This window comes from Carcharodon carcharias, chromosome 3 (genome assembly GCF_017639515.1).
Source record: "Carcharodon carcharias isolate sCarCar2 chromosome 3, sCarCar2.pri, whole genome shotgun sequence".
NCBI classification, from domain to species: Eukaryota; Metazoa; Chordata; class Chondrichthyes; order Lamniformes; family Lamnidae; genus Carcharodon; species Carcharodon carcharias.
This window is the reverse complement of record NC_054469.1, coordinates 188,921,706-188,941,874: the sequence shown is the minus strand read 5'-3', so window position 1 is coordinate 188,941,874 and position 20,169 is coordinate 188,921,706. Positions and strand designations below refer to the sequence as shown.

The following is a 20,169-nucleotide window of genomic DNA, read 5'->3' as shown; positions in this document are numbered from 1 at the left end:
CACCGAGCCGAAGCATGGGCCCCTCAAAATCCTCATTGGTTGGCAAGTTAAGGGCCTTAACAAAAACTTTAATTAATGGCGGGTGCGCATCCCGCTGTGTAGCACACCCGCTGACCTAAATATCACGATGCTGCGTGCTGAAGTCAGGACGCTCACGCGACATTTTAAGCGCTCATGTGCAGGCTCTGCCACCCACACGTTAGCCAGAAAATTCTGCCCAGAGTGACACAAACTGATGTTGCTTGATAATGTCAGAGTTTGTTTTCTTTTGAAGTGACAAGAATCTAACTCCACAAGATAACATGATTTATTTATATGCTTTGTCAGATTAACTCTGTCCTTCATTCTCCAAGTAACAGTTTCTAAGAAGTCAGTAATTTAAGGGACTTAGATTGTTCAATTGTTTTGTGGTTTTGAAGTGGGTCTGTGTGCACGTGTGTGCGTGGGTAATAGAGAGAGAGTGCATGAGAAAGAGAGTGCGCGCAAGAGATTAGGAAAAGAAACTGCAGTAATATTTATTGATAAATATCTGAAACATAGTTGCAGCATTCATGAGGAATGGGGTTGCTAAAGGAGGTTTAAACAGATACTCTTAATGAAGGCAGTGTCTTATACCGAAGTTTGAACAAAGAATTATCTCATTGGACAATTGTAGTTCAAGGCAGATTCTGATAGGACAGCAATGAAACATCCTGCCCACCTTAGAAAGAAACGTATAAAAATCATTGCAAAGAGTAATTCGGTCCAATCAGCAAGGTGGTGACTGCTCACTGGGTGATCATATGTATGATTCCTTGTACCATATTTGCGGCTGACGGGCGAATTGTTAACAGGTATATTGTTAACATGTACATTTTAAGACGTGTATTGTATTGCTCAAACCTAGTAAAGACATTAATGTTTAATTTGAGCTTTCAGTGTTGTCTCCTTATTTCTCGTAGCTCTCATGTCCGAACAGTAGAGTAACATGTCGGGCAGAGGGTTACATCTTACAATTTGTCCAAGTATTTTAATTTGCAGTCAAACACAACAGGGCCCTTGTGCTTCATGGGTATTCTATTTCTCACAATCTTCAGGCAGATCTTTAAAGGCTTCAAACAAGTACACATTAACCCAAGCCACAAAGATTACTTCACATCCACAAGGGTAATGGAAGTTAAATGCCCCAAAGAATGATAACAATATCTTCTGGGAGGTCTTCTATAATTGTGTCTGTCAGAGCTGTAGCTTAGTGATATTTCCCATCAACTCTTGAATGGAACACTTGAATGTGAAATGCTCAAAACTCTGGCTGCCTGGGAGTTGACAGAGGAATCTGCTGGATGACTGCCAGTTGCAAGGAGGTTTGGGAATAAAAAGAGGATTTGACATGCCTTGAACTCTTATAACACATGGGAAGGGAAAAATTAAAGAAATCACAGGTATTACTTGCGACAAATAAGAAACATTTTTGTCTAGAATGTATCACCCGTTCTTTGTTTCCATTGCCTTAGTGGGGCTGTTGGCATCACCTTGCTTCTTCTCTGGTTTTCTTCAAGCCTCTCTTAGTCCATGTCTCAATCCTATTCATACACCTGATTTTTCTTTTTTCTCTTCTTTTTTAAACCCTCAGTTTCTCCTTCAACTATTGGTTATCTTTGTCTCTCTAACTCTACGTAGCTGCTCTTCTGATTCCTTAACTTATATTTTGATCTAACACTCACTCGTCTTTCTGTCCATCAAGCTGATTATGAGTGTTCTCTGCTTTACCCATATTTCAAAAGCTGTTATCCTCCTCTCATCCTCTTCCTTCAGAGTTCAACTGTCACAAATAAGGTTTTTGACTTATTCCTTTCTTGTCTTGGTGCACAAGGGTTAAAACAAAGAGAACTTAATAGTAAGTACTGTAGGCTGTGGATACACAACACCTCCAGAATAGTCTGCTTTCAGTATCAAGATGGCAGTCAGCCTTTCCTCTCTCTTTTTTGTTGCTCACGGCCTATTCATTTAGTGCGTGTCCCTTTTACATTTTCTTGTGGAGCTGTGCACATGACACAGCTTAAAGAGGCCAACATTTGTGCTCTGCTTAAGTGGGAATGGTGCAGCTACACAGCTTAGAGGTAACAATGATGATAACCAACAACAACTTATATTTATATAGCACCTTTAAAGCAATAAAATGACCCAGGATTTCACAGGGGCATTATAAAACAAAATAAGACACCGAATCATGCAAGGAGATGTTAATTCACATGACCAAAAGCTTGGTCAAAGAGATAGGCTTCATGGATCAAGGATTCAGGTGTTTCTCACATGTCGGTGCAGACTCGATGGGCCAAAGGGCCTCTTCTGCACTGTGATTCTGTGATATTCTTAAAGGAGAAAGTTGATGCAGGGAGGTGTAGGAAGGTGTTCCAGAGCTTAGGATCTAGTCAAATAAAGATCAGATGTGGTTGCCAAAGATCACATAGCTACCCTTCAACTTGCACATGCAACAGCTACAAGACATCATCTGCCCTGTCACGTTTATTTTGTTTTAATTTGACTAATTAGGTTTCAAGTTTAGAATATCACTCAATATATATCCATAGCTATATTATGACTTCAACTAATTATGCTATATATCACCCCAGTAATGATTTAAACTTCAGGTCCAACTCTCCTCTGACAAAACCAATCATCCTGGAATGCAAAGATAGACCCTGTCTTCTTCCCCACTAACAACCTTATTTGAAAATGCTCTCTACTGCCCCCTCTAACCTCACTAATAAGTGGGAGGTGCACATGGACTTGTCGGTTATTAAGGCTGGGACTATCTAACCAGCTGCCTCAAGCATTTCCCTCTGTCCATTAAGCCCACTGGTCCAAACATACTGTCGGAGTCCGCCTCTCCCCTAGCCCTGAGGTCGCATTTTTCATTCCTATTTTCTTATATACCGACTCTGAGCTCAGCTTGTCCATGAAATCCACTCCTGCTCCTTCAATCCCATTGTCTTCAATATTGACCTGCAGGTTGGTATACGGTGGGTGCCGGACTGGGGGTCGGTATACGGTGGGTGCCGGACTTGGGGTCGGTATACGGTGGGTGCCGGACTGGAGGTTGGTATATGGTGTGTGTCGGACTGGAGGTCGGTATACAGTGGGTGGCGGACCGGAGGTCGGTATATGGTTGATGCCGGACTGGAGGATAGTATAAGGTAGGTGTCGGGCTGGAGGACGGTATATAGTGGGTGTTGGGCTGGAGGACGTATATAGTGGGGTTCCCAAGGAGTCTGTATGAGAATAACTGCTTTTCCTGACCTATATTAAATTACCGAGATTCGGGTGTGAGGGCACAATTTCAAAATTTGCAGATAACACAAAGCTTGGATGCACCATGAATTGCGAGGCGGATAGTAGATAAACTTCAAGAGGTCATAGACAGGCTGGTGGAATAGATGGAAAAGTGCCAGATGAAACATAATGCAGAAAAATGTTAAGTGATATATTTTGGGAGGAGGAACGAGGAAAGGCAATATAAAATAAAGAATACAATTCTAAAAGGGATGCAGGAGCAGATGGGTTTAGGGGCATTTGTGCATAAATCAACGAACGTAGCAGGGCATCTTGAGAAAGCTGTTAATCAGGCATATGGGTTGCTGTGCTTTATAACTAGGGGCATAGAGTACAAAAGCAAGGAAGTTATAGTCAACCTGTACACAACAGTGGTTTAGCCTCAACTGGAGTATTGTGCCCAATTTTGGGCATCACGTTTTGGGAAGGGCATGAAGATATTAGAGAGGGTGCAAAAAAAGATTTATGACAATGGTTCCAGGGAAGAGAGACTTCACTTAGGTGAAGTTTGGGTTAGATTGGGGAAGCTGGGACTGTTCTTCTTAAAGAGAGGTTGAGAAAAGATTTGAAAGAGGTGTTCAAAATTACAGAGCAGATGGAAACAAACTGTTCCCATTGGTGAAAGGTTTGAGGTTCAGAGGACTCCCATTTAAGGTGAATGGCGAAAGACCCAGAGGAGACATGAGGAAAAAGCTTTTTATGCAGAGTGGTGAGGATCCGAAATGCATTGCCTGAAATCTGGTGGAGGCAGATTTAATCATGGCTTTCAAAAGAGAATTGGATAAATACCTGAAGAAAAAACCATTGTTGGGAAAAGGCAAGGATGTGGGAATAGCCGAGTTGCTCTTGCAAAGAGCTGGATAGGGATGGCATAGGATTATGGTCAGGGTAAATAGTGAGAAACTGTTCCCACTCAAGACAGCGTTAAGAAGTAGAGGGCACAGATTCAAATTAATTGGCAAAAGGAGTAAATGTGATGCAAGGAAAAAAAATTTTACCCAGGAGGATGGTTGGAGTCTGGAACAAACTTCCTGAAAAGGGTGGAGGAGGCAGATTCAGTTGAGGTATTCAAAAGACAAGTGGATTGCTACCTGAAAAGAGAGAATGTGTAGGGTTACAGGGATAAGGCAGGGGAGTGGGATGAGGTGGCATGCTCCTTTAGAGAGCCAGTGCAGACTCGATGGGCTCAATGGCCTCCTTCTGCACTGTAAAGATTCTGTGGGCAGGATTTTGAGGAGGTAGGGTGGGTGCGGTGGGCGGGCCCAGGAGCAGCGGTCCACCGCCCGCAATCAGCCCCCAACCACGATTTCACGCTGGTGGGCGAATTCAGGCCTGCCCAGCATGAAACGTGGCTCTGCACTGGCCAGAAAGGGCTGACTGGCGGCGGGGGCATGTTGACCGCAGGGTCCAATGGCAACACGGCAGCTGGTTTAAAAGCGGCCCAGGCAGCCCCTGAAAGGCTGCCATGGAAGGACGTCTCCTATGCATTCCCAGTAGAGTCCAGTGCGGCTGGATATGGCAGGTCAGGTGGGCACTCGGCCCCCCCACTTTTCTGATGAGTGTCTCGCCACCCTCCTGGAGGAGTTGGCTGCCAGGAGGGACACCTTTGTCCCCAGAGCTGGGAGGAGGAGGCCACCGCACCTCACAAAGAGGGCAAGAGGAGGAGGCAGCAATAGTGAGCAGCCATGACGTGGTGCAGCGCACATAGGTGCAGTGCCAAAAGAGGTTCAATGACCTGCTGCCCTCAGGAAGGGTGAGTACCGTGTTAGCATAGGTCAGTGTGCAGAAGTGTTAAGGTTGGCTGTACCCCCATGGACCTCATGGGTGCTAGAGACTGAGTGCCAACTGTCAATGACGCCGGAGTTGGCCAAAGGGGTGAGCCCTGGCTGCTTGGACTGAGTGCCTTGCAGCTCGAGGGCCACAACTCAGATGTGCCCTGCAAGGTGCACCTCAGCCGGAGTTGGCCAGGTTGCAATGGCTTCTTGGTAGAGAGTGGACTAATCAAGGCTCCTCTGTTCTTTCAGAAGACAAGCCATAACCAAGCAGAGAGGGCACATACAGGCGAGGGCAGCTTAACCTCCTGCTGCTCAGCAGGTTAAAGCAAGATGCCCTGGAGATTGAGAGCCAGCACGCTCCAAGTGCAACCGGGCATGGAGAGGCGAGGGTGCCAGATGAAGATTAGAGTGCAGTGCACAGAGGTGAGACTTTCGGCTTGTGCAACTATTCCAGTGTAGTCCCTTCATTGATGTGAGCCTTGAACCTGGAGTTCCCATTGATCGTTGAAAGACAATAGCACCTTGATGCAGATCACTTTTGTATCAACAGGGTACCTGGCATGCACAGTGACAATATGATGACTTTAACCAATGACATGTCTTTGTTCTCTCTATTAGGTTCGCCAGTTGGCATTCACTCTGCGGACCCTAAAGGGCTACCCTGACGCCGGAGGACCAAGCTTCAGTTGCACCTGCGTCACACCCGCTCTCTGAAGCAGGTGCCAGTGCAGATACCAGTGCCTCGGTGGGCATTAGATTAGCGGCTAATATCTCGGTGCACATTGGTGAGGGCACTTCACACTCGCTTGAGGTGCAGGCGGGGGCAGAGGCAGAAAATGCCCAGGGCACCAGCAGTCAGAGGACTGCTGGGGCCAGGGTGATGCTCAGTCGAAGGCTGACGATATGTCCCTGTCGTCCATTAGGCGGCAGATGCTGGATATCCAGCAAGATGTGCGTGAGGATCTGGCAGAGATCCATGAGGGTATGCATGCCATGGTGTCTGTTATGGCAGAGTCCATGCAGAGCATGAGAACTGCGTTGACCCTCATGGCCGAGCGCACTGCCTCCTCCATTGAGAGAGTGGCGACTCTCATGGAGAAGCAGCTCCAGGAACAGGATCAGGGGTTCCGGGGGTTGCCCTTGGACCTGCAAGCCCTCACACAGGCACTGGCCTCAGGTGGTCAGTGCCAGGATGGGAGATGAATGAGGCACCCAGTATCCCAGCAGGGAGGTCCAGAGCGACCTCACATTGGCGCACGAGCTCCTTGTCGTCTCTGCAGGCTCCTCTCAGGGAGCTCTGGATGACGGCACCAGCTCCTGCGCCCCTCTGCCCAGTGACCATGGCATCTGATGAGGCTGCGATGACTAGGGAGATGCCAGCATTGGCACTGGCCGCTCCCTCCCAGGTGGGGCCAACACAGGCTCCATTGGCCAGAAGGCAACGACCAAGGTCATCAAGGCCAACAAGACAGCAAAGTCAGCAGGCTGCCTCCAATGCTGGTGCCCGCGAGGGGGTGGGGGGGTGGCACTAAGACGTAGCACTCGCAAACATAAGTTAAAGGCACCATGAGCTCAAGAGGGACTGTTCACAGGTGATTTTATGTTCATATACGTTTACTTTAGCTGTACTGGTCTGGGAATGAAAGCCAGAGAAGGTCATGTAAATTGTTTGGAATTGTCAAAATTAAATCAATTTTGTTTTTGTTGTTATGGCCTGAGTATGCTTCACCTTTTTATTTTATTGGTGTAGGGTACGCCAATATGTAATGCTGGACGCAAGTGACTCTGAACTTTATTGCACAGGCACCGAGTGTTCTTTGGGTTCAAATGAAAGGTCCTTTCAGGCATCCAGGATGAAGGTGGCAGCCCTGGCATGCAGTTGAAGCTGATCTTTGGTAGCCTAGCTGAAGAAGCGTTGGATCAAGCTCTTGTTTCCCTGCCTCCCTGGATCTGCCTCCATGCCCTCAGTGTTCTCTTCACTGTACTCCTCTTCTGACTCACTACTGGACTCATCATCTGTGGTCTGTGCAGCTGTATCAAGAACCTCTCCCTCCAGTGGGAGCCCCTTGCCAGTGCCAGATTGTGGAGAGAGCAGCATGCAACCATGGTCAGTGACACCCGTTATGGGGGGTATTCTAGTGCTCCCTCTAAATGTTCAGAAGCACATCTTGAGAAGATCTATTGCCCTCTTTACCACTGCCCTTGTAGAGGCATGTCTCATATTGTAATGCTTCTCTGCCTCTGTCCTTGGGTAGCAGAGAGGCGTCATGAGCCACTTCTACAGCAGATAGTCCTCGTCACCCAGCAGCCATCAATCCAGTCGGCCTGGATCACTAAAGAGCTTCGGCACCTGGCAGCGTCTCAGGATGTAAAAGTCACAGGTGTTGTCAGGCTACCTTGCACAGACTTGCAGAATCTGCGTACTATGGTCACACACTATCTGCATGTTCATTGAGTGGAATCCCTTCCTCTTGACAAAGGCATCTGCCTGACCCACTGGTGCCTTGCTGGCCACAAGTGTATAGTCAATTGCACCCTGGGTGCGGGGGACCCCAGCAATCGCTGTGAAGCCTCTGGCTCGCTCAGCTTGACTGGCCTTGTCCGTACGATAAACAGTGAAGGTGTCATTACCCACCTGAACAGAGCTTCTGTCACCAGCTTGACACAACTTTGGACAGCTGATTGGGAGACTCCACAAAGATCCCCCTCTGACCTCCTGGAAAGAGCCGGAGGCATAGAAGTTGAGGGCCACTGTGACTTTCAGAGCCACTGGCATGGGGTGTCCACCCACACAATCGGAGTTGATCTCAGGCCCAATCATCTGACAAATGGAGGTCACAGTCTCCCTTGAGAGGCAGAGCCTCCTTTGGCATTGCACCTTGGAAGTATTGAGATAGCTGCATCACCGCCTGTAAACCCTGGCAGCAGGATAGTGACGTCTTCTGTGGCCCCTTTCACCTTTGACTTCCTGCTGGCCTTACGCCCCTTGTGCCTGTGCCTCTCCTCCCACCAGTTGTTCCCCTGGAGGCTGCACTGGAACACCTGGCCTCTTCTCTCTTCTGCTCCTCTCTTCCTCCTCAGAGGAGATGCCGCCAGCGGAGACCACAATCCCCATTACCAGGACGACGGAAGGCTGTCTGATACCTGGAAGGATCCACATGGTCTGAATTCTCTGGGGTCCTTGGAGACACCAAGGAGACCTAAAATGAAGCCTGGAAATGCTAAGAATGAAACCCCGAAAAGAGATGAAGCTGCCAGGTACCAATAAGTCACCAGCAACAAACTATGCACCAAACTCGTCACTACTCACACTGGAAATGATGCTAACCTTTTTTTATCCTGAACGTGAATGAGGTTTTTGAAAATATCGCTTGCCACCTGGCCGTTTGCCCGTTTGACGAGCACGAAATCACATGGACAACACAATTGGATTGTTAATGGCCTCTTAATTAATGGCAGGTGCAGCTCCAGCACCCGCTCACCGAGGGAAATATCACAAGAGGGCATTCATCTGACATCATCACGCGCTATTTTACGTCTAATCGGGTCAGGCGTGCGCCCAGACGCCCGCCTACGGGGGATAAAATTCAGTCCAGTGATTCTGGAAGAAGCAATATAGACTTAATGGCACAATTTTAAAGGATGACAGAGAACCTAAGAGTTCATGTGCATAGATCTTTGAATCTTTGAATGTGGCAACAAGAACTCGCAAATCATATGGATCCTGGCTTCATAAATAGAAATATTGAATACAAATGCAGGAAGGTTATGCTGAACCTTTATAAAGCTCTGGTTAGGCCACAACTAGAAAATTGCACCCAGTTCTGGTCACCATATTTTAGGAAGGAAGTGAGGAGGTCCTTGAGAGGGTGTAAAGGAGATTTATCAGAATGGTTCCAGGCATATGGGATTTTAGCTACAAGGTTTGGTTGGAGAAGTTGGGATTCTTCTCTACTGGGAAGAGGAGATTTGATAGAGATGAACAAGGTTATGATAGGGTTAATCCCATTAGTTGATGGTACAAAGATGAGGGGTGACAAATTTAAGGTTTTGGGCAAAAGATGCTGGTGGGGGGGGTTCGGAAGAATATTTTTTATGCAGTGAGTGACAATGACCTGGAACTCGCTTCACGGGCAGTGGAAATGGAGGCAAATGATCAAATGATTTCAAAAAGGAAATTGGATGGACATTTGAGGAAAGTAAGTTTGCAGGGCTATGGGGATATATTGGAGGGATGGGACTGACAGGATTGCTCTACAGAGAGCTGAGGTGGACTTGAAAGGCCTCCATCTGTGCCACTGACTCTTAACTTTTGTGTGGTCAAAAGTAAATCCCTATGCACAGAGAACACTATTTAAAACCAAAATGCTAGGATACTCAAGAAATTACATCATAGAAGTTTACACATTCTTTTTAAAAAAGAAAATGCTAAGAAGCAACTACTTTCCAACTTTTAACATTCCACCTCTCATTACTCACTCCAAAAGATGAAAAGTTTTCACCTTATTTTGCAAAAAGTATTGGGAAATTCTACCCACTCGACAATTGCTCCTCACAGAGATCAGAGGTGGCATTAGTGTAAACCTATGTACAAAGGCGACTAACAGCAATTCAATGGAAGGCACAAAGTCTCAGGGTTTGGAAGAGGTAGATCTTACAGGCTATGGTCAGGCCAAAATTATAGTTATAGAAGATAAGCTTGCTCAGAAATGAACAATTTCAGCAGATGCAGAAGTACTAGACACATGAAACTACAATTTTTGACACCCATCAGCAACAAAGTAAAAATGAATTGCTTTGATGTAAGTCAATACCATTCTTCTTTAAAGTTCAATACATTTGGCAAGGCTCCAATCTGATGGGACCAACAGAAAACATGACTGCTTAACCTCTATTAAAATATACATCCTGTTATAAGCATCACCACCACAATAAACTGCTTAAGTTTTTGCCAGTTTGATTTTTTTTTTATAAATAGGACTGCAATTTAAAATCCAAAACTTACAGCAGTGTTAAGTCGTATGTCCAGACCATCACCGAGTTTATTGATGATAGCAGAATAACCTGATGTGAAAAGTGTATGGTCACCTGCAAACTGGGCAAAAAATTCATTGTGGTCCCAGGAGCGAGCAGATACCTGCAACAAAAGTCAAATGTCAATCACAAACAGGAGACTGACTTGTTTTTTCACAATGAGACAATTGTATTAAGAGGCAAAGATATGCCTGTATGAGGGAAAGTAGCAATAACACAGCTATGTAATCAAACTGCAACAAGATAACAAACAAGTTAGAATAATAGACTGAGAAAAAAATATAAAGGGCAAGGAGGGTGAGTAATTCCCAAAATGTGTACAAGTGAGCTTTATTAATCATTTCTATCCCAACGAGGAAGGAAGCACTGTTGTATCTAGCTCTGGGGAATAAGTTAGCTAAGTGGAGCATGTTTCAGTGAAGGAACATCAGGGTAAAAGTGAACATTATATAAATAGGTTTGAAGTAGTTACAGAAAGGGACCAAGAAAAATTAATTGTGAAAAGAAAGAACTGGAAGACAGCAAATCTGAGTGATTTGAGAAGGTATCAGGCATAGGTGTATGGCAAACAAAAATTGGTCAAGAAAACATTAAATGATTAATGGCAGGCCTTCAAGACCAAGATAGTTCGGCTACAAATCAAGCATTCTCCCATAAGGAGGTAAGATAGGGCATCCAAAGCTCTTTGAATTACAAAGGAAATAAAGACTTAAAATAAAACGGAGAAAGGACACTTATGACAAATGCCAGGTATAGAATACAAGAGAAAACCAGACAAAATACAAAGAATCAAAGGGACATTGTAAAAGGATATAAAATGATTGCAATGGAGTAGGAGAAAAGACAAAGAGGGTAACACAAAAATCTTTGACACAAAAATTAAAAGGATAGACAAAGAAAAAAATCTCAAAGGTACAAGGCATGACTAAAGTACTGAATGGGTGCTTTTCACCTGTTTCACTAAAGATAATAATTTATTATTGCAATAGAGGCATGGTAGAGATATTGTCTCGGACAAAGAGAGATAGAAAGCAGCTGCTAATTGGGTTGTAATTACTCAGTTATCAAGTCACCTGACCCAGGTGGGATACATCCTCCATCTTCACCCCTCTTAATTTTTTTTTAAATTTATTTTTATATTTTACTTTTTATCTTTATATTTTTATCCTTTTTTAAATACCTTCTTTTAATCCTTTTTCCCCAACCATTGTCCCCCTTCCCCATCAACACGGCTATCTGCCACTTGTTTAATCTGTTCTTTCACAGAGGGCTGACTCTTGTTCTGCCATTTATCACATTCTGCTTTCTCACCTTTATGCCACTTAAGTCTTCACCACTACCATTAACACTCCCTTTGTCATGCCCATGACATCTTTGTCAATCTCTCCTCAAACCCTACCTATTGTTGGCCTTCTATTCTGCTGTACGTGCTCCAGCCCCCTCCAACAGCATAAATTCCATCTCATTTCTACCTCTCTTTAGCTTTGAAGAAGTCATATGGACTCGAAACATTAACTTTGTTTCTTTCTCCACAGATTCTGTCAGACCTGCTGAGTTTTTCCAGCATTTTCTGTTTTATTCAGATTTCCAGCATCCACAGTATTTTGCTTTTTCTGGGATACATCCTAGGTTGCTGAGGGAAACAAAGGTGGACATAGCAGAATCTCTGACCACAATCTTTCAACCCTTCTTGGAAATGGGAGTGGTGCCAGAGAACTGCAGGATTGAAAATGTTACACCACTATTCAAAAAAATATGATGAGATAAATCTGGTACTACAAGCCAGTCAGTTTAAAGTAAGTGAAGAGAAAACTGCTAGAAATCATTGTCAAGGATAAAATTCATTTTCACTTAGAGAAGCATAATGGACAGCCAGCATGATCAAATTTTCTTTTAACAAATCAAGTGTCATGTAACAAACTTATTCAGAAAAAGAAGCACAATATTAAAGTCACTCTGGTAACTTGGGTACATAATTAGCTAAGGGGTAGTCGACAGAGTAGTGGTGAATCAATGTTTTTGGATGTTTTGAGCATTGATCTCAGGGAGTTGGGTTTCAGGAATACAATTTTGAAGTTTGTGAATGATACAAAACTTGGCCACTTAGTAGTGAGGAGGATAGTCACAGACTTCTGGAGGGCATAGACTGAAGTGGTAAATGTAATTTAACGGATAAAGTTGATGGATAAATGGTTAACTATGTGGTAATGCACGTGGGAGGAATGACATGAAGAGGAAATTAGCCCAAATTGTACTATTTTAAGTGGGGGAAGGGTTGCAAGATCAGAGGAAACTGGAGTTGGATATTCAAAAACCTTTGAAGATGGCAAGGCAAGTTGATACGGTTGTTAGCAAAGTGTACATAATATTTGACTTTGTAAGTAGGGACTAAATTTAAAAAGAACTAGGAAGTCCTGCTAAACCAATGCAAATCATTGGTTAGGCCTCAGCTGGGGTACTGCAGTATTGTGTACAATTCTAGATACCACACTTCAAGAAAAATTTCAAGATTTTAGAGAGGGTACAGAAGTTTGCTAGGATGAAACCAGGGATGAGTGACTTAAATTTTTTTAGGATTGGAGAAACTTGAAAAGAGACCTGATAGAAGTGTTCAAAAGTAATGAGGAGTTTGGAGAGGGCAAATAGGAAGAAACTGTTTTTTTCTGGAAAGAGGGCCAGTAACTAGAGGTCATAGATTTAACATAATTGACAAAAGAACCAGAGGAAAAATGAAAAGAAATTAATTCACATCGTTAAGATCCAGAAGGTCTGTTCATTTGTGAAAAAAACGTCCTTCCAATCTATGAACTTATTATGGATGACTGCATGGATACCATGCGTTGACAGAAACCAGGCTAAGGGATAATGACACCTTCCCCCTAACCTAAGCCTCTCCAGCCTGCTATATCTTTCGCCACTCGCCTCACCCAGACTGTCATGGTGGTGGTGTGGCTTTTCTAATCAAATCTCACCAGTCTGTCCACTTACTTCTCTGGCATTTTTGCCTCCTTTGAGTATCTCACCTCCACTCCACTCATTTAAAATACTGGTTCTCTACCACCTGCCCAAGTCCTATGCCAATTTTCTCAATAAGCTATCTTCACTGATTTCCTCTCCCAGCTTCTGGTCAACCTAGGTGATTTCAAGCTCCATCTAAATTCAACATGCTCTCCATCTCCTCAGAATTCACTGTCCTTTTGTGCCTTAATCTCATAGTGCATGTAAAATCACCAACTCATATTCATGGCACCTGCTAGAACTTGCCATCTCACATGGCCTTGCTACTCCCATATAATTAATCGCAGATAAGGCCTCTCTAATCAATTCCTTTTATCAATCTCCACCTCTAAACTCCACTTCCTTCTGTAGCTGCTCCTGGAAAAAACTCTGCCTACTTCAGTTCAGTTGCATTCTCAAATACCCTACTGTTGTGCCTTTGACCTTCCATTCATCATGACATTTCTGCAGCTACTGATCTGCTCAACCAAACCCTCACCTCCATCTTTGATGCTCTAATCTCCATTAAAACAATTACTCATTCTCACCCTGGCCGTCCCTCTGGAACAGCCCTCACCTCCGCTCCTTCAAGTCCAAGCGACGCAGCCTAGAATTAATATGGCGGACAGCTGGTTTGGTCATTCATGACCAGACCTGGCTAGACCACAATTCAGTATTGGATCCTGATCATCCGCGGAAATGGTTCACTATTCCAGAATTACCCTGGAATACAAAGGCAACCCCCTAGCTTCTTTTCTCTTCTTCAAGCCACCTTCTTAAACCCCTCTCCCACATCTCCTCCACTCTCAGCTCCAAGTGCATGGAGCTCAGGGATTTCTTTGTCACCAACACTGAGACCATTTGGTCAGGTGTCTCTGAAATTTCCTCTCCTGTTTCCATGCTGCAATATTTTGTATGATTTTATTATTCTAAGTTGGCCTTTTGCAACTATCTTCCTGCATCTCATTTTAAGTTAAAATATATATTGTACTGGCTATTTCTAACGTGATTCAATGTTGGTAATAATGAGGGAGAAAAGGCAGTAAAATTGGGAAAAAAGTTATTTCTACACAGTAAAAAGAAACAGGATATAGGATGTTTCAATATTGTTATGCCACCTGGAGCCACCTTTTACTTCATACATAGGTCTGTCTGAAAACAAATAATGGATATGAGTTTCATAGTTTGGGGTTTGGGACAGATAGAAAGAATAATTTTGCACATGCTCATGTTGGGAGGTTGGTGCTGTGTTGGGAAAGCAAGATAACTCATGAGGAATTGGTAGATCTATCAAATATTTTAAAAATATAACCCAAGATAAATGGTAGTAGAAAGGAGAAAAAATACTCAAACAGTAAGCAAGTAAGAAGTCCACTAAAAAAGGAGGATAATGATCAGGACTACTTTCAATTACTGACAACTGAAATGGAGTTGAGGGAGCTAAATTGATGGAACTGGTTCAGGATTACATTCTGATTGAGCATCAGGAAGAGAAACAAGAAACAAGAATTGTTAATCCAACATGCAGCATTCAACCACAGATGATAAAGGATTTGGAGGCTGGAATTGGGTGAGGGCCCAGAATTAGTTGATTTGAACTGAAAGCTAGCGATATACAAAAGAAAGACTTGTATTTATATTATGAGTTTTGCAACCTCAGGGCATCTCAAATCACCCTAAAGCCAATGACCTTATTTGATTATGCTCAATTAATTCTGTTTAACTGTCCCTTCCTATCCTATACTGCTCATCTTTGGCCACATCACCAAACTGTTGCCTTGACTTTTCTCTTTGGATTTCCAAATCTCCCATCACCTAAACCCTTCCCCCTCCACCTTTGGCAGACCAACTCCCATCCCCAGTTAGGTTAAAGCCCTGACAACAGACCTAGTTCGAACAAGCTTTATCACAAAGGTAGAAAGAGCTACAAATCAATAGCACTACTTTCATATGGAAGGAAATGGGATGTCAAGTTTGGCTATACGTACAATGATAGCCAAAGGTGCCACAGGGAGAAATGAGGCACCTCCTGCAATAGATCTTAGTGGACAGATCAATGTAACATGTTCCATGAGCTCAGATGTATGGCCACATTCGCACTTTGGGTTGTCCTTCATCTTCCACTTGAGCAGCATATGGCCTCACCGCCCATGTCCTATGCAGATTTGGTTGAGCACTGCCAACTACCTTTGAAGGACATTGAAGCCAGAGGCCTCAGCTTTTGGGTCAGTGGTTTTTTTTTTATGCTGCATGTGTGCCATGATTCCATCCATCTGGAATTGTTAGTGGCTTGTCATCAAACTGCTCAATTTTCTTTAAGTCCTTTCAGTGATTACATCATCTTAGTTATTCCAGTTCTAGTTCCTCAAGTTGCTTATTTGCAACTGTTAGTTGCAGGTGACGCTGTTCTCACCAGCTCTATTTACCCAACAGTGAAAATCAGACTTCTTGCTCAGTGCAATAATCTGCTGCCTCTGCTCCGGCCCACCAACTTTTTTGACTTGGCCAGTGAATCAGTACCTTCACCCCACTCCAGGCCTGCCTCCAGATAACCTTTGCCCCCTCACCACTCTGTACTTCTCCAAGAAATGTGATGATCTAGGAACTGGCCTCAACATTTGAACATACGAATTCAGAGCAGGAGGAGGCCACATGGCCCCTCAACCCTGCTCCGCCATTCAAAGGATCATGGCTGATCTGATTATAACCTCAATCCCACATTCCTGCCAACCCCTGATAACCTTTCATCCCCTTCTTAATCAAGAATCTATATAGTTCTGCCTTAAAAATATTCAAAGGCTCTGCTTCAACTGCCTTTAGAGGAAGAGAATTCCAAAGACTCGCAACCCTCAAAAAAAATTTCTCCTCATCTCTGTCTTAAATGAGCAGCCCTTTATTTTTAAACAGTGCCCCCAGTTCTAAATTCTCCCACAAGAGGAAACATCCTCCCCACATCCACCCGGTCAAGACCCTTTTAAGATCTTAAAAGGTTTCAAGCAAGTTGCCTCTTACACTTCTAAATTCCAGTGGATACAAGCCTAACCTGTTTAGCCTTTCCTCATAAGACAACCCGCCCATTCCTGGTATTAATCTAGTAAACCTTCTCTGAATTGCTTCTAACACATTTATACCTTTCTTTAAATAAGGAGACCAGTACTATACACAATACATCAGATGTGGTCTCACCAATGCCATATACAACTGAAGCATAACCTCCCAACTTTTGTAATCAATCCCCCTCACAATAAATGATAACATTCCATTAGCTTTCCTTATTACCTGCTGTACCTGCATACTCACCTTTTGTGATTCATGCACCAGGACACCTAAATCCCTCTGATCTCAGAACTCAGAATCTCTCACCACTTAGATAATAAGCTATTTTTTATTCTTATTGCCAAAATTAAATTTGCCCACATTATATTCCATTTGCTAGATCTTTGCCCACTCACTTAACCTATCTATGTCACTTTGCAGCTTCCGTTATGTCCTCTTCACAATTTATTTTCCTACCTATCTTTGTGTCATCAGCAAATTTATCCACTATTCCTTCAGTCCCTTCATCCAAATCATATATATAAATTGTAAAAGGTTGAGGCTCCAGCACTGATCCCTGTGGCACACCTCTCGTCGCCTCCTGCCAACCAGAAAAAGACTAATTTATGCCAACTCTCTGTCTCCTGTTAGCTAGCCAATCTTCTTTGTTGGGATGATGGAATAGGTTACCCCCTACACTATGAGCTTTTATTTTCTGCAGTAACCTTTGATGTGGCACTTCTTCAAATGCCATCCAGAAATCCAAGCACAGTGTAGCCACCAGTTCTTCTTTGTCCACAGCACATGTGACTCCTTCAAAGAGCTCCAATAAATTGGTTAACCATGATTTTCCTTTCACAAAATCATGTTGACTCTTCCTGATTGCCTTAATTTTTTTCTAAATGTCCTACAATAACACCTTTAATAAAGCTTCTAACATTTGCCCTATGACAGACATTAGGCTAACTGGCCTATGGTTTCCTGCTTTCTGTTTCCCTCCCTTTTTGAATAAAGGAGTTACATTAGCTATTTTCCAATCTAATGAAACCTTCCCCAAGCCAAGAGAACTTGGGAAAATTAAAACCAGTACATCAACTATTTCACCTCATTTATATTTTTCCTCAGTTTTGATGAGGAGTCATATGGACTCGAAACGTTAAATGTATTCCTCTCCGCAGATGCTGTCAGATCTGCTGCGTTTTTCCAGCTATTCTTATTTCACCAGCTACTTCTTTCAAGACCTTTGGATGAAATCCACCCAGACCTGGGGATTTGTCAGCCCACAGCCCCAACAATTTGCTCAATACCACTTCCCTGGTGATTGTAATTTTCCCCAAGTTCCTCCCTTCCATTTCAAGTTCTAAAAAAGGAGATACTGCACTTTTACTATTAAAGTCAGCTTAAGAACTTTTAAAAACAAACTTAAAAGATAATTCCTGGGTCACAGCTGGTAACTTGCAGCTTTCTGTTCTGCCCATGCTGGCAGGTCTTCACTGTTTGAACCATGCAGCATGTTTATATTGTAATTTTTGAAATAAAGTCTAAAGACAATGCATTAAATACTTAAAACATCAAAGACAACACCCTGACCAGTGCTGGCTAACTCATATTTCAAAAGTTCTGGGATGCAGGGTAGGATTGCAGGTAGCTTACAGGCTCCATTTTGCTCCAATCTCCCCTCTCGAAAATACTGTCAGATTTCAGCCTTGCTTAACACCAACAAACCCCAGGCATCCCATTATAGTTTTTATACACCCACCATGCTTCGTGCTCCTTCCTGACCACTCTCAAGTGATCACAGATGCCAGCATGCTCCGCCCAGCTGCCCCACATTCAATGTTATCAGATTCCATCATCCCAACCGCTACTGCCAAAGTATACCTTCCACTTCTCACTGCTCCAACTTCTTCCAGAAAAATCCTTTTGCTCTCAGGTCCAAGCACCCCTTCCTACTATTTCTATAGCTCAAGACCCCCAAAGTATAAACTATTGGTCACTGGAAATACTACGGCCATAATAACTGCAGCATGTTGGTTGAGCTGTGTATCAATTTTCACACTGTCTAATTAACATCAATAAATTTTTCTAGCCTTCAAAGGAGACATGAAGTTAAGCTTCAGCTGAAGAATACATGAATTTTCGTAGTGCATAGTACCTTAATAATGTTGTCTATTTCCAACATTTACTGCTTTTACTAAAATCAGTGTTGTCCATTATTGATCATTTTTTTATAGCATGCAGATAATTCATTAACAATTAATTTCTTACCTGCTGCAGATTGCTACCACAAGCATATTCAAGATTGCCAAGATGAAATTGTAGCACTTTAGCTTCTAGTTCACTGAACTGGACTCCAGATTCTTGGATAAAAGTTTGGTAGATCTCCTCAATCTTTTCTGCATACAGAAAAAAAACTTGGCATGTTTATTTTTGTTATTCGCCAGCCTCTGCATTCAACAATCACTCATCCTCTGCCATTTCCATCTCTTCCAGCATGACGCCACCACCAAACACATCTTCCCCTCCCCTTTCAGCACTCAGAAGGGACAGTTCCCTCTGCGACACCCCAGTCCACTCCTCAGCCATCCTTAATACCCCTCCTACTCTTACCACATCTTTCCATGCAAACACAGGAGATGCAACACCTGCTCTTCCTCTCCCTCACTGTCCAACGCCCCAAAGACTCCTTCCAGGTAAAAGTTGTTTACATGTACTTCTTTCAAGTTAATATATAGTTTTTGCTGCTCACACTTAAGTCTGCACTACATTGGGGATACCATATGCAAATTGGGTGACTGCTTTGTGAAGTACTTCCGTTCAATCTGCAAACGTAATCCCAACCTTGTTTGTCTTTCATTTTAAATCTCCATCTTGTTCTCATGGTGACCTCTCTGTCCTCAGCTTCCTACAGTGTAAAAGTAGGCTTGAGGAACAGCACCTCATCCTTTGATTAGGTGCTTTACAGCCTTCAGGACTAACTATTGAGTGCAACAATTTCAGACCATGACATCTGCCCCATTTTGTTTCTTTTTTCTGCAGTTTTTGGTTTTACTCTTGTTTTTGCTTTTGGACAGCAGCTGTTCATCATTCTGTCATTCATGCCTCCTTTAGAAACATCTTTTGTTTCTTTACTTAGCCCATTACTACTCCCTTTGGTCCTGCACCACCAACCCTTTTGTCATTTAGCCTCTTGTCTGCCATCCTAGAAACAGAAAATAGAGACAGGAGTAGATCATTCGGCCCTTTGAGCCTGCTCTACCATTCAATATGGTCATGGCAGATCCCTTACTCGACGCCATATTCCTGCTCTCACCCCACACCCCTTGACGCATTTAGAGTCCAGAAATTTATTTCCTTCTTAAATACATTCAGTGACTTGGCATCCACAGCCTTCTGTGGTAGAGAATGCCACAGGTTCACCACCCTCTGAAGTTTCTCCTCATCTCAGTCCTAAATAGTCTACCCTATATCCTGAGACTGTGAGCCCTTGTTCTAGACACCCCAGCCAGAGGAAGCATCATCCCTGCGTCCAGTCTGTCCAGCCCTGTCAGAATTTTATACATTTCAATGAGATCTGCCCCTCATTCTTCTAAACTCCAGTGAACACAAGCCTAGTCGACCCAATCTCTGCTCATACGACAATCCTGCCATCCCAGGAATCCCTCTATGGCAAGTATATCCTTTCTTAAGTAAGGAGACCAAAACTGCATACAATATTCCTGGTGTGGTCTCACTAAGACCTTGTACAGCTGCAGTAAGACCTCCTTGCTCCTGTACTCAAATCCTGATAAGAATTTCCCCCCCGACTTCAGGAGCAGGCACGTGCAGGCGCACCGCCATTTTAACTGGGCGGGCCAATTAAGGCCCACCGAGCATGACGTCCACCAGGAAGCACTATGCATTCCCTGTGCGGGCGGAGGGCGGGCGGATTCCCTAAGTCGAGAGTGCGCTCTTTCACGTGCATGGCTAAGTGCTGCCTCAGGGAGATCGGCGCCAAATTCAAAAATGTGAAATA

General features: G+C 43.7%; 1 protein-coding gene across 5 annotated transcripts in view; it reads right to left on the bottom strand.

Annotated features, from left to right (window-relative positions):
* The window catches only part of LOC121275837 (lysine-specific histone demethylase 1B), a 191,771-nt gene that overhangs the window by 47,334 nt on the left and 124,268 nt on the right, over positions 1 to 20,169 (bottom strand). For all 5 annotated transcript variants that reach the window (XM_041183526.1, XM_041183530.1, XM_041183527.1 and 2 more), the window contains 2 exons: positions 18,423 to 18,550; positions 10,093 to 10,224 (listed from right to left, as the gene is read on the bottom strand). In XM_041183526.1, the coding sequence (XP_041039460.1) occupies positions 10,093 to 10,224; positions 18,423 to 18,550 (260 nt within the window). The remainder of the gene's footprint in view (positions 1 to 10,092; positions 10,225 to 18,422; positions 18,551 to 20,169) is intronic.